Here is a 24,071-nt window from a genome sequence, read left to right on the forward strand (position 1 = left end):
TACTTAATTAAATGCTTGGGGTCTCCTGCAAGACTCCCCGGGACCTCGCGGAAGCCCCGTGTGGCTGACGACGGGTGCCAGCAGCCGTGTGGTCCTGGGTTGACTGTCTGTCAGCCTTGCGGGGGGCGGGGGGCATGAGAAGCCTGGCCTCAGTGTTCTCACGCTCCTGGGTGCTCACCCTGTACTCCCCTCGCTCACTCCAGCATGCGCCTAAGGCCTTTGGGGATGGAGGGGTCAGTCTTTGGGGGGGGGGGGGGGGGGGGGGGGGGGGGGTTGGGCCCCCCTGAGTCCCCCTTTTTTTTTTTTTTTCTTGATGTCACTGTTTCCCAGCCGAGATTATAGATGACTTTTGGGCAGGACTGTCTTTTTCCTTTCTCTTTTCTTTCTTTTAAATTTTCATTTGTTTTTGCGACAGAGGCAGAGCATGAATGGGGGAGGGGCAGAGAGCGAGGGAGACACAGAATCCGAAGCAGGCTCCAGGCTCCGAGCCGTCAGCACAGAGCCCGACTCGGGGCTCGACCTCACACACCGTGAGATCGTGACTTGAGCCGAAGTCGGATGCTTAACCGACTGAGCCCCCCAGGTGCCCCTGGGCAGGACTGTCTTGTACTAAACAAACAGGTTGCATGTTTTACAGTGCTACCTGTAGCTTTGAATTTAATGAGGCATTTTACACTTTCAGGATAAAAGTTCATCTGTCCGAGCACTTGGTGAGGGGAGGTTTGTGGCACTGTTCGCATTTACGTGGTCAAAGTTACAAATTAACTTACGTGCCTGCAAAGTTCCCGGGGGCAGCAGCCCTGATCCCCGTGGCTCTGAAACCCGGTGATTGATGATAGAGACTTGACTTCAATTAGATCCTCTTAAAAGGTGGCTTCTGTGAAAATCACTGCGAAACGCATCTGGTAAAGCTCTTTCCTTTACAGCCAGAGGGAGCACTAGATAAAATTTCTTTCTTTTCCTTGCACGCTCTGAACTACGGGGAGTAGAGAAAGGAGTCAGCGAGTGGGGACCACACCACCAGCTTTGTCGCGGGGGGAAGGGGCGGAGGAGTCGCCTGACGAGGAGCGTCTGGGAAAAGGTGGCGAACGTGTAAAGCAGGTCACGTTTCTCACGGTTTCTTCCCTGCTGAGCGGATCTCCTGAACTTGGGAATTCCGGTCTGACCTAACCCGCAGCGTCACGTGCTGCCTTCTTTCGAAGTCTCCTACGTTCATACAGCCCTTCCTCATTACTCGTGGGTTCCATATTCGTGAATCTGCCTTCTAACGTTTATTTGTAACCCCAGATCAGTCCCCAGAGCAGTGCTTTCGTGCTTGGGAACACGTGCGGGCAAGTGGAAACTGCCTGGCGCCCCCTGAGGGTTCGGGGGGCGGGGGGGGGGGGGGCACGGCACCACCCTGCCCCCCTGTCGCGGCTCCCCCTGCCGTAAACAGGGTCCTTTTTGCGGCCCGTTTAGTGCTGTGTCTTCCCCCTCGTGTTGGTGATTTCGCCGTTTCAGGCAGCCCCGAGCGCAGTGTTGAGGTGCTGTCCGTGTCCCCGAGTGCAGGGAGGCTCTGATGTGCCCCACCGAGATGTGGCAGATGAGCTTCCTCCAGGCCTGAGTTCAGTGTCGGCGAATCAACAACGTAGACTAAACGAGATGCCCTTAAACGGAAACACACCTAAGGTGAGCCTGGCTATTGACGGCTGAGAAAACGTGATCAGGGGGCTCGCGGGAACCCAGCCCTGCTCTTTCCCGGGAACGCCGGTTTAGTGCCCGGCCGTTGCTGGGACACGACTGCCCCAGTCACTACAGTGGGCTGTCTCTGGCCCTGTCCCTCCCTCCAGGCTTCAGGCTCGGCCAGCTTACTGCCTCATTTACCATCCCTCTGGGGTGTCTGAAGGGGGTCTCCCGTGAACTCAGGGTGACACAGCTCTCCCCTGTCCACATAGATGTGCACGTCAGATGTCGGGAAATCAACCCTGACTCCCTCCTTTCATTTTCCAGTTCATCCTGCCTCCAAAACATGTCCCCGAGCAGTCTGCCTGCCTCCGTCTCTACCGCCTGCCGCGTTAGAGGAGCCCCCCGGCCCTGCTGCCCACAGTGCCGCCCCGGCTTCCTGTGATAGATGCCACTGTGTGCACCTGTCATGCTCTCCCTTTTCTGGGCATGTGAGCTGTGCCGGCACTTGATTGGCTGTCCCTTTTCAGACCCAGAGGAAGCAGGCCGAGAAATGCTTCGGGCAGCGTTGGTAAGGGTTTCCCCGGGTCAGGGCTGCTTCTGCAAACCGAGACCGGCCTCTGAACCTGGTAGGAATATTTTTGAGGCTGGAAGGGATTTTTTTTTTTTTTTTTTTTTTTTTAAGGGAATAAACGTCTAAACAGTAGTTTCAGTAAGAGCTTGAAGAAAATCTTGAAGGAACGCCCTTTCAAAAGTAGAGTTTTCTTGTTCGGATCTTACTGAAACCACTGCCTCCTGGAACAAGGGGATGAGATGTTACCACAGTGGTTTCTGCTCGGTTTGTTTAAAAACCAGTAACAGATGCCAAGAAAAAAGCTTGGTCCGGCCAACTTCTGTGGTGCCACCCGTGCCCGCATTGCCCGGCCTCACGACAAAAAGCGGGCACGGCCCGCCTTCCTCCCCAGCTCCTCTGTGGTGTGATGGCTTCGTCCCCACTGGTTCGGTTTGTTCTCTGTCCGCTGAGTAAAAGGATGGGTGGAGTGCACAGATTTTGTAACATTCGTCTTGTGGTTTTACAGAGAAAGGGGTGATGTATAATTAGAAAGGCCGAAAGGGGGCAGAGGAGACAGGAAGGAGGTACGCAGCGCTTGTGCAGCGGAGTGGATGTCCGGGGCAGAAACGCGCGGTCCCCGCCCCCGCCTGGGCTGAGGCTTTGAGTTTTCAGAGAATCGCTTGACTCGCACGCCACGATGTTCATCGTTTTCGTGCCCGGTGAGGGCTGGGCGTCTTCTCGAAGCACGGAACACCCAGTGAATGAATTTGATCTTCCCTGCGTCTCATACTAATTTTGTCTTCCTCCAAGTGGTAAAAGTACCAGAAAGATCCCTTCTGGAAATAGCAGTTGAGTTTATCATAAGCGATTGGTGCTTGTAACGCATTACTCTAATCGAGTTGAAGGATGAACTTTCCAGGTAGCTTTGTCTCCATGCCCTCCTACAAAGCTGTTACACTTGTTTGATCTTTAAATATTTTCCTTTTGACCCAGGACGGTGTGAACCGTCCGTTCATTCTCCAGTGGGATGATGAGTGTTTATACTGAGCTGATGGAATACCTCACGCGATTATTAAAAGCGTGTGAAGCTGGTTCGGCAGACGCTTTTCGTCCTTGAGAATGGGAATCTTAGATCACAGAACCATCAAATGGTCAGAAGTGAAACTCGTAAATGCGAGTCAACACTTTCAGTTTGTTTCCTACGTACGGGGCATGGTGGGCGACAGGAGGGCGCCGTGGGAGAGGCAGCGGACTTGGAAGAGCAGGTGGGATTCAGATGGGAAACTAGAAAATGTTGCAAGAGTTGTTCCTATGACAGCGATGCCCCTGCGTAGTTTAGAAGGTCACTCCCCACGCGGAAGTTGACGTGAGTGCTCACAGTAGCATTATTCCTGGCAGCTGGCTGTTCCTCCCCCTAGAACGGACAGAGTAAGGCGCAGCCCTGCGGTGGAATAGTATTGAGCCACGTAAAGGAACGAAGCGCTGATCCGTGCTGCAGCAGGGCTGAGTCTCGAAAACACGTTAAGGGGTAGACGCCCGACACAAAAGGCCATCTGCCGTGCGCAGGCGAACCCATAAGCACAGACAGGTTGGTGGTTGGCGGGGACTGGGGGTGCGGGCAGCGGGCAGTGAGTAACGGCTAATGGGAATGGAGTTTTCTTTTTGGGGCGATAAAAACGTCCTAGAATTAGATAGTGGTGACCGTCACGTGCCTTTGTGGATGCACTAAAACCACTGAGTGGTACACGTAGAAAAAGTAAAGTTTACGGTTTGCAAATTATATCTTAATTAAAAAAAAAAAAAAGCCACTCTCCCTTGAGGAAACTGAGCGTTGATACCATTTTCAGATTAAAGCAATTTTCAAGTATTGTCATTTTCATCTAAATAGTGGAACCCACAAGGTAACCAGCACTGATTGGGTTTGATCTTTTAAATTCAGATGCACTGCCTCGATTTCAGCCCCCTTGTTTAACAAATGCAAACAAACATTTGCCATCTTGGAGGAAAGGAAAAAAAAAATGGTCGCACTAACTAACTGATGGAAAGGAACAGCCCCCTGTCCCCCCGCCCCCACCCCACCCCAGACCTGCCCTGGTGCAGCCGTTCTGAAATTTGATCAGCTGTTTATTTGTCACACCAGGTATTTCCAGTTTAAGACACAATTCTCCGACAGCTTTTCGACTGCCTGTTTCAGACACGATCTGTTGACTTCGCGTTGACCACGGTAGTCTCTGCTGGGCCACGTGGTCTCCCCGACCACACTGCCTTTCTTGTACAAGTCTGCTTTTCCCGGAGCTGTTCTTTGCCCCAGTTTGTCCTTTGCCTGGTTTTCTTTGAAATCACCGGTTGCTTTCTAACATACTCCCCCTCTGCCCTCAGCTTCTCTCGCATGTTTTCTGCCTGCCTGGACACATCAGTCCCTTGGCTGTGCCTGGACAGTGCCCCCCGTCCTGCTCAAATCCAGAGAGGTTTCTCTTTGTCTACGGCGTGGCCTCTGTTTTGACTTCGCTACCAGTCGTTCTGGGCTTCCCTCTTGGTTGGAGCACCTTTTCTTAGTAGGTCCCTGTCTTTTCTGTTTTGGGTTTACCTTAAGTCTGCGGAAGCATATTTTCTAGAAGTTTCCTAAGAAAGGCTATGTGGGAAGTTTGTGTTCTGAGTTTGCCCATTAGAGAGTGTCTTGACGTGTCCTTGACCCTTCTTATTTTTGGATTTGATATAAAATTCGTTCAGTAAAGTTTTCTTGTGATTTTGAAGGCTGTTTCACTTGCATCATGTTCATGAGGTTCCCCCACTGTGTTTCGGGGAGCCGGTTTGTTCATTTTTGCCAGTGTGTAATGTTTCATTGTTTGAATGTAGCACAGTGTTTACAAATCTCCTCCACTCTTGATGGGTATTTAGGTGGTTTCCAGTGTTGGGTTATTGCTACAGACGCGGCTCTGACCTTTCATATTCACATTTCCTGGTATCTGTGGGAAGGGTACATCCCCAGCAGGCAGCTCTTGTAGAAAACTCAGTTTGCGCGTCCCCCCAGCGCGCCCCCGTGATCCGTGTGGCCCCTCCGTCATGCACTTACGTCTGTGTGGGGCTCTGCCTTGGCTCTTCTCGTTCTTCCCACGAGGGACCACACTGCCTTCTAACCCCTGAAACAAACCGGTGAAACCTGCTGGCGTTGTAGTTTGCAGCAGCAGCAAATCCGGAGAGCTTCCGGAAAGAAACTGACGTCCCTCGTGTAGGAGTCACGAATACAGCTTCTCCCTCCGTTTATTATGGCCTCTTTAAAGTCTTCCAAGTACGTGTTAGGATTTCTTTTGGTAAAACTCTTGCACATTGTTGACAGATCAGTTCTGTCTGCTGTCTGCTGTTCCGTAGTGTCTGCTTCCTGTGGGGCGCTAATCTACGGAAATGCATTTGTGCTTTGTGTAGCGATATCGTTGTGACCAGCAGGCTTGTTCAACCCTGTCAGTGATTGTAGGAGTTTATCTTTAAGGTGTTTTTACCTTTTCTGTGTGGGCAAACCAACTGTGATATAATGATGGTTTCTTTTCTTTCTTTCTTTCTTTCCTTTCCTTTTCTTTCTTTCTTTCTTTCTTTCTTTCTTTCTTTCCTTCTTTCTTTCTTTTCCTTATGTCTTCTCTTGCCCTGTGTAACTAGCTAGGGCATTAGGATTCTTCCGGGCTCCCTGGTTGAGAAAGATTGGGCTGGAAAATCCTCTGAGTTCAAAGGCAGATTTCTTCTCAGTGTTAACGGAGAAGCTTTCAGCTTTTCCCTACAGAGTATATAACATGCAGTATAAATTGTACCTACCCTTCATCCTGTGACAAGAACATTCGTCTGCCTCTAGTTTTCCAAGAGATTTTTTTGCAGTCGTGAATGGATGTTCCGTCATTTTGGCACTTTTCCTGCACACACACGTGTGCACAGGCACACGCGTGTGATCCTCCCGCATCAGAGGTCCGGGCCGCCCCTGCCCCGGCCCCAGCGCTGACCAGCCGTGGTTGGAAACGTGAACTGCACTTTGAAACCTTAGTACAAAGAAAATCATGCAGAATGTCCTATTAATTATTCATTAAATCGGCTGTATGCTGAAGTGTCACAGATTATGTTGGGTTAAAAATTTATTAGTAAAGATCGCTTTACCCGTTCTTTTAGTTTTTTGACATAGCTGCTAGAAGATTTAAAATGACGTATATGCCTCACGTTTTAGTATTGTTGTGGATAGCACTGGCTAGACAGACCAATGCTTGTCGTACAAATTTGGTTTGTAACGATAATCGCTGTCACGTATTCAGGGCTTCCTGGACGGCTGCACTGTTCCAAGCGCTTTCACGATAACCTTGTGAAGTGGGAGGATTTTCTCCGTCTCCTAGAGGAGCAAACTAACAGGCGTGGAAAGAGGAAGCAGCTCCCGCACACACAGCCTAGAAGGTGGGCCGTCCAGGACCGCCCTGTGGGCACCTGTCTCCTGGGCCTGTGCTTTTAGTCACTGCCTGTCCTGACCGTGGTGACGTCTCCCATCAGCGAGAAAAGGATGTGCTTCTTGACAAATGGTGATGGCACTTGACTATCCAGTCAGAAAAAAGCTTAAAAATTCAGATTTCCTTTGTCATTCTGTACTTAAAGGAACCAAAAAACTCCAGATGGAGTATGGATCAAAGCATGTATACTTTAGGGGCGCCTGGGTGGCTCAGTCGGTTAAGCGTCCAACTTCAGCTCAGATCATGCTCTCACGGTTCGTGAGTTCGAGCCCCACATCAGGCTCTCTGCTGTCAGTGCGGATCCTCTGTCTCCCTCTCTCTCTGCCCCTCTCCCTCTCCCCTCTCCCCCCTCCCCCTCCCCTCTTCCCCCTCCCCCCCAAATAAATAAACAAACATTAAAAAAAGTATATATACTTTATATATACATGTTTGTGTATGTGTACATATGTATTGTATATACTTTGGTAATTGACTTGAAGGTTTTTCTTTTAAGTGTAGAATGACAAAAATATGTAAATCTATATAATACATATTATATATACACATACATGTGTGTATGTAAATTTTAAAGTGAATATTTTTACAACTTCATTGGGAAGGAACCCCATTTCCTAATAAGATCACAAAAACCCAGATCATAAAAGAAGAAATAATTTACAGAGTTCATATGAATGGACTTAACATATAAATTTCTATTGTTTATGTTTTGTGTGACATAAGTTAAAAAGTTCAGATGTCTCATAGAAGTTAAGACGGTGCAGTTGGAAAAAATATTTGCAACGCTTACAAGCAAAGGATTACTATCCAAAACATACTAAGAGTACCTGCAAATTAATAAAAAGACGAACCGAAAAGAGGACCAAAGATATGAACAGTTCACGGGAGAAGCATAGACAGGCAATAACGATAAGCGTTGGGTATTCCTAGTGAACGGGGGAATACAAATTATAGTAGCCGTCAGATTAGCAAAGCGTAAAAGAGCGTTGGTGGAGTTGGGGGACGCGGACATCCTCGTAGTGTGTGGCGTGGAATTTGGGGGGGCGGTTTGGTACCACGGCCCGTGGTTGTACTGCCCGGACCTTGGTTTCCCGTCAGCACCACAGTCCACTAAAAGCCGGGGATCGTTGGCGAGATGGCCGATCGCGGGGCTGGGGCAGGGAAAAGTACAAAGTGAACCCGCCTCGAAAATCTTGTGATGGCAGAAAGTCTAGAAGTGCTCAGAAAGTGCTGGGGACGGGTTGCAAGCCACAGGAGCCAACGTGAAGCAGCTGGCCGTTGGCACCAAGACGAACGGGCAGGGGAGGACGACGGACTGCTGGGTGGCCGCCCCCTCTGGAGCGTCTCCCACGCGCACTCACCAGTTACACAGGGACATCACTTTACAGAAACCCGCCGCTCACCTTTACCACACGTTCAAGGTTGGCGTCACTAGTAAACGGACTCAGCCAGGTCACGGGCCTTCGACATGATGCGCTGAGAACACGACCTTGCCTCTTGTGTCGTTTTGGCCAGAGTGCCCCACCTCAGGGAAGTCAGAAAACCTCCAACAAATCCAAACCGGGGAACCTTCTACAAACTAAGGGGCCGGTCCTCTGCCCCTCTGCCAGGGCTCAAGTCCACGAGACACAAGGACCAGGGAGCTGTCACAGACCGGGGACTGAGGACACAGGGCGACCACAGGCAGGGGGACTCCTGGACTGGATCCAGGAGAAAGGACAGTAGTGAGAGAGCTGGAGGCGTCCCTGGGAGTGTGGCCGCCTGTCCGCGCCCAGCCAGCGGTAACTTCCTGGTTGCAGTAACTACCGGGGTTACGTAAGGCCGAGAAAGAAGGTGGTGCTGGGGGAAGCGGGGGAAGCGGGCGGGGAGATGGGGACTCAGGGACTCCACGTGGTTGCCACTTCTCTGCAAGTCCACAGGGATTCAAGACACAGAGTTCAGTGCCCACACCAGCGCTCTGTAGTTCAGCCCTCCCCGCCGTCTTCCCCAGACGCACCTGCGCAAGCACGGAAAGCCTGGTGGAGACGCTGATCTAGCTCAGCCTGTGGCAGCAACTTCAGGCTCATCCGTCGGAAACGGGAGTACGGCACACACTTTGCCGTGCGGCGTACCGGTTTCCAGAAGTTGAGATCCAACGCAGGGAAATGTCCAAGACCTATTCAGTGAAAAAAGTAGCCTGTAGAAAAGTACATACCGTTTAACCTTTGTTATGCAGGCCGTAAGAAGGGACTTGTGTGTTTTGTGTTTTATATCCTGTCCCCTGGGCCTCTACCGGGACCCCGGTAATCCTGTATTTCTTCTCTGATTCAGAAACAAGAAGAGGGGCCTCTGGCTGGCTCGGTCGATGGAGCATGTGACTCTCGATCTCAGGGTTGTGAGTTCAAACCCCATGTTGGGTGTAGAGATTATTTAAAAATAAAATCTTCAGGGGTGCCGGGATGGCTCATTCGGGTAAGTGTCTGACTCTTGATTTCAGCTCAGGTCTTGATCTCAGGGCCGTGAGTTCAAGTCCCACGCTGGGCTCCATACCAGGCATGGGGCGTACTTTAAAAAAAAGAAAGAAAGAAAAAGGAAGGAAGGAAGGAAGGAAGGAAGGAAAAAAGAAAGAAAAAGAAAAGAAAGATAAAGAAATTAAAGTAAAATATTTAAAAAATTAAAAACAAGAAGAAAGTAAGTTTGGTGTGTTTTGCCTTCAATGAGGTGATCCTTTCTTTGGTTAAAAGTACTCTGGGTGATCATTTAGTTTTCATGCTTTATTTCATAAGCAGTTTACTTTGATAAAAACAAACATGAAGACGGGACTTTAACCTTCAGGGAGACTCTCTTACTGGCCCACCTTTGTGGCTCTTAGACTTGTTTCAGTAGAGGTGCTCTCATTTGGGCCACGCCAGAGTTCTGGGGAATCACGCTGGACCCCACGCCGCGTGTTGCCATCTGGTTGCCGTGGGCAGAGCGTGCGTCCCACAGGAGGAGGGAGCACGGAGAGCAGATCAGCCGCGGGAAGAACCCCACTGGGCCCGCTCTTGGCAGGCCGGGGTCGGCGTAGCTCCTGACACCCTTCCTGTGTCCTGAGCTTGCCTCGTCGTGACATGACGATGATGGGTGGTGATGGCAGGAGGGTCCCCTGCTCTGCTCCGTGGCTGTTTTTATGCCAAAAGAGATTCCGTATTTCTGGGACGGTATCTGTGTTTCTTTGCAAACTGATAACGTGCTTTTAAAAATTACCCGATTGACTGCTGTGCATTAGTATGTATCCCTTTAGTTAACATGGGAGACCTCACGAGAGTCTGACGGCTCCGTAAGCCTGTTACCTGCTTGGACCTTCCTGTCTTTGTTTGTTTATTTGTTTATTTATTTTGAGAGAGAGAACATGAGCAGGGGAGGGGCAGAGAGGGGGGGGGAGAGAGAGAATCCCAAGCAGGCTCCATGCTGTCAACACAAAGCCTGACGTGGGGCTCGATCCCACAAACCGTGAGGTCATGACCTGAGCCAAAATCAACCACCTGAGCCACCCAAGCGCCCCAACCTTCCCGTCTTTTCGTCTCTGAACTTGCATTTAACGGGTCCCTCTTCCATGCAGACTTCTTTGCAGGTAGGTTTCCTGGCTGGGAAAAGTATATACACTCCAGCAACCGGGGTGACTTTGGGTATAAAATTAGTTTGGGAAAAGAGTAGAGGGTCCGGACTGAGGATTTGTTTGGGGGAGGGGAGTTCGGCTGGGGGCCACGTCCCGGGAAGGACGAGACAGTGCTGTGTGGGCACGGACATGCCCCTGTGCCCCTGTGCGCGTGGCAGGAAGAGCCAGGCCTCCAAGGGCCTCTCGCCCGGTCCGCTGTCTGAAGGTGCCCTTCCTCTCCCGGACAGCACCTCCTCACCCTGGTGGCCAGTGTCTGCGTCCTTCAGGATTGTAGCCCAGGGTGGTATCGGACCTTGCCCAGATCTCCTCCTTAACACCAGGGAACGCCACTAGGATTTTTCCCAGAAGTCACTCCGCTTTTGTGGACTGTCCCCCTACTCTCCCAGGGACTGATTTGGGGCATCCTTCCACTGAGAGCTAGGAGCGCCTGGCCTCCCGGATTAGTCCTTAGCACACCGCATGGTGGCATCTGTGACTGCTGCCGCCCCTGGGTCCTCCCATCCCTGTCATGTGCCGGGGAGGCACAGTGTCCCCATCTCTGTGGCCCCAGCGCACAGCTGGAGGGTCGGCAGCACCGTTCCACAGGCATTGTTTAGGCTGAACACACAGTGAAAACTCAAGCCCTTTTTGAATGAATGCAGAGTCCTCAGCAAATACCTTGTTTTATTTTTTTATTGTTATTATTTCTTTACTTTGAAAAAGAGAACAAGCTGGGGAGGGGCAGAGAGAGAGAGAGAGAGAGAATCCCAGGCAGGCTCCACACGGCCAGCGTGGAGTCTGATGTGGGGCTCAGACCCATGAACCGCGAGATCATGACCTGAGCCGAAATCTGGAGTTGGACGTTTAACTGACTGAGCCACCCGGGGGCCCCAGCAAATAACCTTCTTAAAATAATGAGCCATGTGTGTGTGACCAGTAGCTAGAAAATGGGAGAACAGGTTTTCCAAGTGGTTAGGCTCTCTAACCTAAGGTTCCCAGGTTGGTGAGACCTTCTCCTAAGGAGACACAGGCAATGGGGGGAGAGGGGGCCCTCCGCCTGGGTCCCCAAGCTCGGGCCTCTAAACAGAGAGGTGGCCGTGGTCATCAAATCCTTCAGGGCTGTGTAGTTTTACTGGTCTTCACGGAGAGGAATGGGAAGCAGGACATTGAGAGAAGAACATAAATGCGTCTCGTATGTCACAGAATTGTAGAAGAGAGAGGCCTGCGTGGTCTTCCTGTCTTGGGGGCATCGTGACTGTGGCCCGGATTTCACCTCGGCGATCCTGTGCCCCCCACCGTATTCGGTGCTTTCGTAAGCCTGCTCCCCACACATGCACTCCTGGTTTCCTTCTGTAACCCACGCTAGTTAATATATTATTTATCACGTGTACAATACAACTTCCTACTGGCTGGTAACCTGTTCCCACAACTGAGCCAGTGTGCGGACAAAGGGCAAACCGATTTTAATTATTAAGAAAACCATTTCAGAAAATAAGACAGAAGTACTGGTAAATATCAGCAGGGCATGGCCCGTCCTAGGTAAAACATGAAGATCCTCTTTTTCTCCCCATACATGTTCAAAGGGTCATTTAATTTATCGGCCAACTTGGCTAGTTGTCAACCTTTTAACTGTGTCTTTATTTAGCCAGCAGAGGGCAGCACAGATTGACTTTACCGCATCCAGTATTTTTTTTTTTTTTTTTTTTTTTTTACTTTAAAAGGCATTTAAAACTGCTGTACCAACTATTTTCTAGCACAGTTTGAATTTTTTCTTCTTTCTCATCTGAGAATTAGTATTGCTGCTTCCCCGTCTTTGTGGAGGACGATGTTTTGATGTTTACATTTAGCCTCACAAATACTGTTACATTCTTATTTTGTGAAGTATTTGTGACCTGTTTGCGAAAGTCTCCCCGGACTGGTGAGGCTGGTGATGGTGGCTGCCGAGTGCAGTACGTAGGGACATTGGTCCACTGTCACCAGAAAGTGGGGAGTCGTTTAGCCAGGGTCCCGGGACTGGTGCCACCTGGACCCGCCCCGGGAGGAGTGTGACCCCGGACGCGGGTTCTCGAGCACCAGGGCTCTGCGTGAGCGTCTGATAAATGTATCCACCCTCTTCTCAGGAAAAAAATGCGTGTAAGCTCGGAAACATACGGCTTCTCAGTTTTATGGTGTTTTATGCTATCGATAATGGATTTTCTTCACACAGAAAAAAAGACCAGAGTTTGTGAAGAATTGTACCTTTCTATTCTTTCCTTACGAGAGTTAATGACTTTTTGGGAAAAATTGAAATTCAAATTGTGTGTGAAAAGGAAAGGGCAGAAGGGCATGGTTTAGATTGTTGTTTTTTAATATATACCTAATTGATTCTGACTTTTTTAAAGCATTTTATTTAAAAATTTTTTATTTTATTTTAGAGAGTGCAAGACCCCCCCCCCCCCAGTGGGGAGGGGACCAGAGTGAGAGAGAATCTTAGGCAGGCTCCACACTCAGCACAGAGCCCGACGCGGGGCTCGATCTCACGACCAGGATCATGACCTGAGCTGAGATCAGGAGTCAGAGGCTCGACTGACTGAGCCACCCAGGCGCCCGTTGACTTTTTCTTTTGATGATAAGAGTGCTTTAAAAAAAAAAAAAAAAGTGCCAGAAACTCTGCCTCACGGCAGTCCGTATTGGCAGATAGTCAGGAACCCCAGTACGCTCTCCTCCAGGCACAAGGTTCGCAGTTGTCATGGAATGGCCATGCTCTTTGAATTCTTCGTTTGACTTCTTTGCAACACACACATATTTCCTTTGTCCTCAGCACCACCACCCCCCCCCCCCCTTTTGGGGCAAGATCTATTCATATCTGTGAGGAAAACAGTACAAATGTGTGTCGTTTGTTTATTTTATTTCATTATTATTTTTTTTTGTGTGTGTTTATTTTTGAGAGAGAGAGACAGAGCACGAGCAGGGAATGGGCAGACAGACAGAGGGAGACATAGAATCCGAAGCAGGCTCCAGGCTCCAAGCTATCGGCACGGCGCCCGACGCGGGGCTTGAACCCACAAGCTGTGAGATCATGACCTGAGCTGAAGTCAGACACTCAACTCACTGAGCCACCCAGATGTCCCTAAATCCGTGTTTTTTAGGTAGCCCAAGCAGTGGTAACCTTCCAAAGAGTTTGCAGTATGTGCAGGGGTGTGTGTGTGTGTGTGTGTGTGTGTGTGTGTGTGTGTGTGTTTTGCTGCAGAGAACTGCTGTGTTTGTGTCCCCACCCCCCACGTACAGCGGCTCTTCTGGTGACGGTGTGCCCCGTGCCGCCCTCCTGCTGGCAGCTGGCCAGGAAGGATCTAAGCTGCAGGGGAGGAGGCCATCAGGAAGGGGAATGATTTACCCTCACAGCCCAGAAAGGCTGCAGGGCTCCATGGGCCTCTGAGAACGGAGCTGAGGGGGAGGCTGGAAACGGGAGGCTGGATGGAAGGTGTTCATGGCGGGCAGGTGGGCTCTAGTCTCCTCTCCTCTGTCTTGCTGCAAGGCGATGTCTCTTCCACTTTCTGTAAAACACGAAGAAGGTTTGACACCCGAAGGAGGATATGGAGGTGCGTGGCCTTGAGCGTGCACGCCCGGTCTCTCCTCCACCTGCCCCCCGGCCCCGGGTACTGCTGGCCAGGGTTACAGCCCGCACAGCCTAGGTGGGAGGTCAGAGGGTGGCTCTTGGGGTTATTAGGACAGAGAACCCAAAGAGTCGCTCCCGGGCTCTGCGCGGCACCCCTTTTTTATTTACAGGGAGACCCAGCCCACCACACACCGCTTCCGATCAGGTTGTTGGTGCCGGGCTCTTAGACAAGGAGAAACAGCCTGTGTTTACTAGACGTTTAAGGAAAAGCCTCCGCGTTAAATAGGAGAACAGCGCAAGTGGAAGAAAAGATACTTGAGGAACCACACCATAGCAGAACGTCTTAAAAGCCACGGACTTCAGAGTCATAGGGGTGGTATTAATGAAACAAGAACAGGATGCTATCCAGAAGGAATATTCAGAATTAAGAGTGAGTGCGTGCACCCTGAAAATAGCAGAAAGGAAACACCGAGGGCCAAGCGTGGAGGACGAAGCAGAGAGCCGTCCGGTGCAGGTGGCCGTGACACGGTACCCCTGACCGGGTGGCCTCTGCAGCACACGTGTCTCTCTCTGGGTGTGAGGCTGGGGTCAGAGAGCCGGCCCGCGTCAGCACCTCTTGCTGAACTCTCTCCTCCTGGCTCCCAGAGGGCCGTCCCGTGTGCCCACCAGCTACGGGGACAGCCAGCTGCCCTCTGGCCTCTCCCCGTGTGGCCGCCGGTCCCACGTGAGCAGGGACTCACAAGCCGATTGCCTCCCAGAGGCCTCACCTCCAGACTCCATCGCGGTAGGGTTTCAACACACAGATTTGGGTGGACGCAGGCCTTCGCCCCATTGCCAGAACCCTTCCTAGAAAGTGGCTCGACGAGATGAAAAGCAGGGTGAAAAGATAAAAACCAGAGGATCCACGGCAGAGGGCCAGCGTCTAACAGAAACACTGAGAGCAGCTGAGGAAAAGGGTAGGACATCGTTAGAGGTCATAAGACTTCAGAATTGGGGTCTACCTAGGGGCCAGCATGGTGCGTGGAAACGAACTCGCACCCGGGCAGCTTGTGACGAAGCTGCACAGCACTGAGGGCAAGGGCCCCGAAAGCTTTCGGAGAGGGGAAGAAGGTCCCACGGAAAATTCTGGGAGTCAGAAGGGCACTGTAGCTAACAGCACCGTGGGGACAGGGGACGACGAGGGAGTGCCTTCACCGTCGCGAGGAAATGATTTTAACTTACGGTTCTGTACCCAGACAACATGCCGGTCGAGTGTGAGAGAAGAAGAGGGGTGTTTGTGGACACGCAGAATCCACGCAGCAATGAAGACCCGCCCCTGCGTGTCCTTGTTCTGTTATCAGAGGGTAATTCAGGAAGGAAAAACGCACAGAGTCAGAGGAACCAGAGCCGGCAAGTGCCAGGGGGACGGGGGGAAGCTGCAAGGCCAGGCCGCGGAGGCGCGTGGAGGCTTTTGGAGGGCCGTCGCCAAACACAGGCTGCTCCGAATGTTTGACCCTGTGGACGGTTTCCTGCCTTAGTGTCGAGAGTTTGCCATTCGCCCCGTAACGCAGAGAACTCGGCAGACGGAAAAAAAGAGACACTTAGCGCCCGTCTATGGTAATTTTAACCACAGTAGGTTCTATAGCTAAGTCGTGAGCAGTATTTATGGAAATAGTAAGTGTTGATTGAACCCAGAATTTACGTGTGACTCTACCGCGTGCGTGCGTGTGTGTGTGTGTGTGTGTGTGTGTGTGTGTGTGGGGGGGGGGAGGGGAGAGGTAGAAGCCAAGCCTTCGTCCATCGTGGCAGGCAGTTGGTGTCCAGAACTGAAAACTCGGGAGCACATCGTGTGGGTGTGTTACTTGGAAACAGGGAGGTGATTAGCAGAAGGCCTAGCTAAGAGGGCTACCTCTGTGGAGCACGATGCAAGGGTGGGGGATACAGTTGGGCAGGAAACTGTGGGTTTCTGTTTTAAGCCATAGGTACTGTTTGTTTTTTGTACGATGTGTGCATGTTCCTCTGGTTGAAGAAGATGAACCAGGCATGAAGGGTCAGAGAAAGATCCGGAGGGGCTGCTAGCAGGGTCGCGTTAAGAAGGGTCTTAAGACCATGAGGAGGAGCTGAGACTTCTAGGCAGCTGATGGGGCCGAGGCAGACCTAAGGAGAGGTGCCCGGCAGCCTGTGGTTTGGGGTCCGCCCTTCTCCATCCTGCTCTGCTGGAGGCTGCCTGGGTGCCCTGTGCCCGCAGGCTCCCCTGCCCTTGGCCCCCGCCGGAGTTGTCCAGGCGGTTGGTCAGAGGAGAACGAGGTCCAGGTATTTTCTCCCTGCCAGGCGGCTGAGGGTTAGCCGAGTCCTGTCCCCAAGGCGGCCAGCCACCGCCACCTGCGGGCCTGGCCCTGATAGGGTGCTCCTTCCTGCTGACCCTGGGGTGCTTCCCCGCCACTTGTGGGTCTCCCCAGACCCCACCCTTACTTCTGTAGACAGTGTCTCAGTTCACCCTCCAGACTCCCGCTCCTTGGGATCATGACTGATGTAGGTATCACGCAGAGAGAAAAGTTTCCCCGGGACGTGACGTGAATATTCATGCACGTTTCCTCCCAGCGTCATTTCAAACCATCACGAGGTTGCACGTTCCCGCCTGCCTGTCCCCAGAGAAGACGAGACGGGGGTAAAGGACTCAGGCTATTGAAGGTGTTTTATCAGTTGAAAACATAACACGTCTTGAGTCAAAACACCGGCAATCCAAGCGCCTTCACGTGTGAGGTGGATGCGAGTAGCTACAAAGGGCTGTCTTCCCTTTGTTGGTTTCGTACTTGCTGTGGGGCTGGGCCAGGGGCTGGGCCGCCCATCTCGTTACTCACACGGCTCTGAGGCCTGGGCAACTGTTGCGCTTTTGTATTTTCCTTGTTTTCCCAGTGAGTTCAGAGTGTGCTTTGAACTTGTGCACAGCTCCGCTGAAGGAGCCGCGTATGATCTTGGTGCTGTATTCGGGACTGATGCTGGAGCTGTGCCTGGCGAGTAGGGTGGCACTTTGTTTCCGTTTGCCCGGGAAGGCCAGGTGTCTGCCTGTTGGCTGACGTGCTTATAAATAGCACCCACCTGCAATCTGAAAAATGTCCCAAGATCTGGGGTAAGTAATGCAGTCACTCAGGAGTGAGTCAGACGTGGAGTTTGGTGCTTTGGTAGTTAAACTTCTGTTTTTAGGAACCGAAGTTGCCCTTCATTCACAACTTCGCTTTTTAAATAATGTCATCTGTTGCACTAGCTTCGGAACAGCGGTGACCGCGCGGCAGGCAGCGTGGTGGCCCGCCAGGTGCGCCTGCCGTGCTCCCGGTTTAAGGCCTGAGCGGCAGTTCTCCTGCCAACAACTTACACAACCGGGACAGGAGCCGGTCGTGAAGGGGCCGCCGTCCCCACATGGGGATGAGCCTTAGAATCCCTCCTGGGAAGTGAACTGGCCAGCGGTGCCGCGCAGGGCGGGGCTGGAAGTCCGGGAGGTCCGGGCAGAGGCTGAGGCGCGCCCTGCGCCCTGGGGCGGGGACCCTGGTGGCAGCTCCGCCCAGAGACGGCAGGTGCCTTCTCCCGCCCGCCCAGGCCAGAGGGCTTGGGCCACCCTTGACCTCTCTCACACCCACAGGGAGTCCCGTCAGCAAGTCCCTGGCGCTGCCTTCCAAGTGAATAGAGCAGGACTTTGATCACTGTCCCGTCACCCCTCGCCTGGGTGGCGGCAGCGGCCTCCCTGCCCGTCTCCCTGCTTGTGCCCCTGCTGCCCCGCGGCCGGAGTCATGACAGCAGAAGTCCGCTCCTTCACTTCGTGCCCGCCCCTGGCAGCGCCTCCCCGTCTCACCCACCGCGGAAACAAGTCCCGAAAACAGCCCCCAAGGCCCTCCGCAGCTCTCCCCTGCCTTCCCCGCCCTCCGGCCTTGCCTTCCCCTCCCGCCGCTGTCTGCTCTGCTCCAGGCCCGGGCCAGGGGCAGCCAGCCCTGACCCGCTGGGCGCTTACCTGCCCACGTACGTGCATTGTCCTCCCCGCTGCCCTCTCTCCCCAGCCCCTGCAGCCCTACGTGCCACGGAGGCCGGTGCCCGGCACGCCGTGGGGTACCCAGCACCCCACGTGCCCGGAACGAAGCCAGTGGAGGAAGAGATTACATATTTGATTGTAACACACAGAAACTTCTATAAAGGGAAAAGATACCACCACTGCTATTAAAAACAAGCGACCGGTTGTGAGAAAAGATTTGCGACGTTAAAATAAATGTGTTTTTTTTGACGTTTATTTATTTTTTGAGAGAGAGAGAGAGAGAGAGAGAGAGCGCACATGAGCCAGGAGAGGGCAGAGAGGGAGGGAGACACAGCATCGGAAGCGGGCTCCAGGCTCTGAGTTGTCAACACAGAGCCCGACGCGGGGCTCGAACCCACGAAACGAGAGACCATGACTTACTTGGGCTGAAGTCGGACGCTTAACCGACTGAGCCACCCACGTGCCCCAAAGTTTGCAACGTTTAATACAAAGAATTCACAATCTACAAATCAATAAGAAAATGGGCAAACAATATGAATAAGCAGTTCAGAAAAGAGGAAATACCTCAGACTGTTGAAAAGGTCATCAGCACCACCAGTCATCAGGTCAGTGTAGACAGTAACCGCCGAGAAGCCGTTTTTCACTTCTCAGACTAGCAGACGTGAAGTTTGTCCTGCCAGGGAGGAGGCAGGCTCGGGCAGGGTCTGCGAAGGCGGCAGGTGCTCATGCCGGGGAGGGGGTGGCCACCGCGGGGGGGGGGGGGGGGGCAGGCCTGCCTTTGGGCATCCTTCCAGAGAAACGCTCTACCGCTTGACAGGCATGAAGTAGAAGTGCCCCGTCCTCTGAAAAGTTGGGATCCGCATCAGAGACCGGCCCTGGCCCCAGAGGGTACAGATACTGATTTGGGAATGAGTAACTTAGGTTTTGAAATGGGGCTGGAGGGGCCTTGGCCTGTGACTCGTTCCAGAAAGGGACGCGCCGGAGAAAGCATAACTTTGATGTATAGAACTGAAGGTAAGAAGTTGGTTTATGTTAGTTGCCTCTACAAAACAGAGTGGTTTCTAAAAGTATGTGTTTGTGTGTTTATTTATTATCAGACAAAGAAGGAAAACGGTGGGCCGGGGCCGCTGCCCTGAGCCACCTGGGGCCACGTTCCGAGCGTGCCTGGAAGCGATGCTCTGGTGTCTGGCCGTAGACGTGTGCCTTCCTGCCCGCGGTCAGGGCCCGGCCTCAGGACGGCTGGCCCCGTGTCCCGTGCGCCTGCTGCGGGAGGCGCGCCCGCGACCGAGGCCACCGGGAGGAGGGGTCGGGGTCCAGCAGCGGAGGGAGCTCGGGGCCGGGTTTCAGGCTTCGGGCAAGTCGTGTGACGCCCCTGGGCCCTCGGCGTCAGGCGAGCCCCTCACAGGGCGATGAGTTAGCCGCGCCGGGCCGGGCCACGGGGCCTGCAGCGATGACGCCCGAGGCACACGTTGTTTCATTGGTCCCTCGTGAGTGAAGAAACTGAGGAGGGGACCCGGTATCTAGATCCAGCAGTTCCGCTCTGAGAACGTGTGCTCAGGGGATGATAAAGGGCATGCCAGAGGGTGTGCCCGGGGGTGTTGAGATGGGCAGGAAGAGTGGAAACCACGTAGCAGTCTTACAGCAGGGCATTGGTTAAATACCGTCTATGCTGTGAATGACAAAAAATGTGATCAGTTTGCGTCCGTTACCATGGAAAATGTTTGTCATAAGTAAAAAATGGCCGATTATAAAAGAGCATGTAAAACATTGAATTTTTGTCTTTCTATGTATGTATTTATTTCTTCATAGATCTGTATTTCTCTCTGGATGTATACACTCTAGATGTGCCATGTCTAGAGATGATATAAACACATTTCAAGAGATATGTGTTTGTGTAACATATATGGTTATTATACACGTCATATATAGGATCCAAGGTATCTACAGAGGTGAAAGATATATTTGTACATGTGTGCGTACAAAGAGACAGAGTGGGAATATAATACGCAGAACAAAAATCTGGAAGAATATAAATAATACATACCGGAGTGTCACCAGTGGTTATTCCCGAGTGATAGGCTTTTTTCCTCATTACCGTTCATCTGATTTCAACAGTAAACACGTATCGTGAATATAATAACAGTATGCGGAAACGAACCCACAGGAGAAAATAGAAAGGGGATAAAACCGAACTTGTGTTGGAAATGTCCTTGGAATTTTTTTTTTCCTCTCAAACTCTGCTTTCTTGCCTGGGTGGCTCAGTCGGTTGAGTGTCCCAACTCTTGATTCACCTTAGGTTATGATCCTGGGGGTCATGGGATCGAGCCCTGTGTCGGGCTCTGTGCTGAGTGTGGAGCCTGCTTAAGGTTCGTTCTCTCTCTCTCTCTCTCTCTCTCTCTCTCTCTCTCCCCCCCCTCTGCCCCTCTCCCTAGCTCGCTCTCTCTTCTTCCTCCCCTCCCTCTGCCCCTCTCCCTAGCTCTCTCTCTCTCTCTTCTTCCTCCCCTCTCTCTGCCCCTCTCCCTAGCTTGCTCTCTCTCTCTCTCTCTCTCCCTCCCTCTCTCTCCCTCTCTCTTAAAATCTGCCTTCTCCTTTTAGCCTGTGACCTCAGAGCATACCATAACGATGACGGTGTCTTAGTCATTCTCTTCGGAAGTGTGCCGCCCTCTCGGTGTGAGAGCACCGGGGCTTTATGGGACTCTCTTCTGAGAAAGTGCTCGCCAGGTGCAGGGACGCGGGGGCTCGCCCCGTCCGTCGCTGTGGTTGAGTCGGAGGAGAGTCCGGGAGGGCGGCTGCCGGGCTCCTGGGCTCCGGCCTCGGGCTGCTTCCAGGGAGGAGGAGACGGTTAACTGCTGAACTTCCTCCGAAGCTTCTTGAGCTCGACTCCGGGAACTGGGTGGTGGCTGTGACGCCTCTGCCGCGGGAGGCCCATTGGTCCCCAGCGTTCAGGAAGGAGCTCTGAGCTGTCCCGGCGCCCGGCGGCCCCGCAGGTGCTCCCGCCCCGCCCGGCCCCGCCGCCCGGGGGAGCTCGGCCACGCCAGCTGGCCTCTGAGAAACACAACCTAGCAACCTTCGGGGCCCTGCTCTGGTGGGGAAAGATGGTCCTTAAAACCCAAGAGGAGGATGGTGAGTCCCAGCCCCGCCCGGGCGTCTGGAGTGGGGGTGAGGTCTCTTCTCGATCCGTGTGGGTGACGCCGGGATGACAGTTGTGCTGCCTTTCGGGGGGGGGGGAGCGCAGCCCAGGCCGTGGGCTCGCTCTCGCCGTTTTCGGGAGCGCGACCGGAGAGTGCGGTGGCGGGGAGGAGGCGGGGGCTGGCCCGTGTCCAGACTGAGAGTGATGGTGAGAAGTGCGGATCGGAGCGACCAGGGAGAGCCCCACGGAGGCGTCCGTTGGCACTAAATGAGGTGTAACGGAGGGGCCATTCGGGGTTAACTTGATCTTCCTCTTTCGGTATTGCTACCGGCCGCCGCCAGAGGCCCTGAGGGGTCTGTAAACTTCCTTGGTCCTCTCCGCACCCACACTGTAAACTGTGACCTTTTAAGTAAAGGGGCAACAAGTCACGTGGCCCATACGCCCCCGAGGACCCTGGGAAGGAGGTGCGCGAAAGCCCCTTCTGTCGTTCTGAAGCTCGCGTGTGGACGTGTGTCTGTTTTGTGATGTCGTCACCAGATGGCAGTGTTTCAGTGGTGGAAGACACAGCACAAACGTGTACCGGTTTGTAGTTAGTAATGAATTACGTGAATGAGTTTGAAGATTTCACAGTAGATTTTGTGAAAGTTGGAACGAGTTTTGGGGGTCATTTTTATGCTTTTCCTTATCTGGTTCGCTATAAGATACATTGGAAAGCTTCACCTCTGAGCGCAGATTATCTTGGCCCGTATCCGCGGGTGACTCGGAAAGCTGTGCCGTGTGGGAAAGACTCTGGGAGAGAGGGACATACAGGTGTTCGTGATGATACTTTTGAAGACGGGGCGTAAAGAGAGGCAGTTCCGGGCTAGCGTTGAACAGCCCCCGTGGGAGGTGCTGTATCTGGAAGGTGGGTCCACCGTAGCCAGGGTCTCTCGTTGGAAAGGGGATACGTGCAAGAGGGGAAGAGAGCACTTTACTGACGATTCGGGGCAGCAGGTGTGAGCCTGGCCTGGGCAGTGACCGCTGGTCACTCTTACACGCCGCTGGTCCTCCAGGTGAGCTTGGCCTCAGACCCAGGAGAGGTCCTGCTGAACAGTCGCTTCGAGGCTGACTCGCAGGGCCCCGTGTCATCGGCCTCTGGCCGTCCCGGAGGGCCTGCCGATCCAGCCTGAGCTGCGCGTTGCGGGCGCTTGGCCCGGTGGTGACAGCGGGCACCATCTGGGGACTGGGGACTCTCGGGCTCAGAGTTGAGAGACAGGGTTAATGGGCAGCGTTGCTTTGAGCGAGTCACCGTCAAGAGCCGGCCACTCTCCACTTCCCTCATCGCCTCCCAGGAGCGCTCTGGCCTGTTGCGTATTGGGGACGTGAGGGAGGACGGCGTTGCCCTTCTAACTGCCGCTGAAATCAACGCCCGAGGGATTACGAGGAGACGCAGAAATGGCGTTCGGGCAAACGTGAACGGGAAGGGAGCAAACGGGCCTCCCCCCGGCGGGTCCCCGGGGTCCCTGGGGGAGGGGAGTGTCCGCATTACGCTCCTCACAGAGCAGCCGCCTTTACTGGTGCCCAGGACGCCGAGGACACCCCGGATGAAGGGCAAGTGGGGGTTCGGAAATGTCTCTAGGGAAGTGAGACCTTTCCTGCTGCACGAATCTCAGACCCGTAATCCGTAAATTAAACGTGCTCTTGGCCGCTGTCCTTCCCTGGTGCCTGCGCTCGTCGGCTCGTCGGCACCCGTTCCCGTGTCCCGTAGGCGTGGGAGCCAGCGCGGACGCCGTGCACTGAATGGGGCAGTGTCTCCACAAGCCTGGCCTCTCGGTGCGTAGTCTACCCCCTTGGTTTGCCCTCGAACCTCTCCTTTGGGCCGGAACCCAGGCTCCCCCCGTATGTGGAACACGAGGCCCCGGCAGGCGGAGGCGAGGCTGTCTTCCGGGTGCCAGCCCAGTCCTGACGCGCCCTGGGCCCTGACCCCAGGTGTGCTCACTGTCCCCGGGCACCAGCCGCTTCCCGGCCTCCTCGCCTTGCGCGGTATGTGCGTCCACAGTAGTCTCTGCTTCCCCATTTGCATCCACTCGCCCTTCAAGTCCCGGCTCAGAGGCTTGACCTCCCTGAGGCCTCTTGGCGTCCCCAGGCGTCCTCCGAGTGCCGGGTGTGCGTGGCCACTGTGGCAGCGTGGGCCGCAGCTACAAGGCCTCCCCGTCTGGCCTTGCTGTTCTGTGCAGGGCAGGGGCCGGAGCCGTTTAAATCTGAGCTCCGAGCGCGGGCCGGGCCTGTGCAGGTGCTCCGTAAGTGGCGGTGCGTGGGATTCTTCCAGTAAGAGAAAATAAAGAGCTAAGGACTCGGCCAGTGAGTTCGAATGGGCCTCTCTTAGTGGGTTACTTGTACTGAGCGAGTCTTCCCTCGTCTATAAAACTGGACGTGACCGTGCACATTTCATTGTCAGGAAATACGCAGACTTCACAGGTGGACTTCCTTATCTCGTCCAAACGAAAGCGGAAACGGGAAAGAAAAAACGTCTTAGGCTGTGAGAGTCCATGTGAGTCTAGGGAGGGGTGTGGGATGGAATGAGGTAGAGTGCCTCCCCACCAGGGCAGCGGGCTCTCAGGCGGCACCCGGAATAGTGTCCCACCCGATCCCCTCGTCTTCGCGCGATCCCGTGATTGTGCCGGCCTTCGTTGGGCAAACCGCTTAGGGCGCGGTGCACAGGGAGAGGGGTGGCCCAGAAATTAAGATAGGTTTTGCTCCCTTCCTTGGGGGTTGAGTTTGTGATTTGCAGATCAAAATGGTTGCATCCTTACTTTTAAGCGAGAGCACCTCCCAGCGGACCTGCTTCACCATCTGCTGTGGCAGGTCTCGGAGGGGACTGGCTCTGGTCGGAATCTTCTAGGCCCTCCTGCGAGCGCACCAGAGACGTCGCTCACAGCGCACAGAACCGCCCTTTCTTTCCGGTGAAGAAGGCGAGCGGAAACGAGGCTTGGGTCCGCCCCTCTCGAAGAGTGAACCTTTACCCGTCGTCTGAGGCTTCCTGCGGCCTCCCGAGTTCCCTTGG

The 24,071-nt window shown here is 53.5% G+C and overlaps 2 protein-coding genes across 3 annotated transcripts in view; one reads left to right on the forward strand and one right to left on the reverse strand.

The window, feature by feature from the left end:
- The window catches only part of PGS1 (phosphatidylglycerophosphate synthase 1), a 339,697-nt gene that overhangs the window by 110,116 nt on the left and 205,510 nt on the right, over positions 1-24,071 (reverse strand). The gene's annotated exons all lie outside the window — the stretch shown is intronic.
- Positions 1-24,071, forward strand: part of CYTH1 (cytohesin 1) — a 78,449-nt gene that overhangs the window by 17,718 nt on the left and 36,660 nt on the right. Inside the window, exon 1 of one of the 2 annotated variants that reach the window (XM_049635587.1) lies at positions 20,428-21,021. The exons of the other annotated variant lie outside the window; for it this stretch is intronic. Coding sequence (XP_049491544.1) covers positions 20,994-21,021 — 28 coding nt within the window. The 5' untranslated portion in view covers positions 20,428-20,993. Of the gene's footprint in view, positions 1-20,427; positions 21,022-24,071 lie in introns of those variants that run through there. 2 annotated transcript variants of the gene reach the window in all.

The sequence above is a fragment of the Panthera uncia genome, chromosome E1 (genome assembly GCF_023721935.1).
Source record: "Panthera uncia isolate 11264 chromosome E1, Puncia_PCG_1.0, whole genome shotgun sequence".
In the NCBI taxonomy this organism is placed as follows: Eukaryota; Metazoa; Chordata; class Mammalia; order Carnivora; family Felidae; genus Panthera; species Panthera uncia.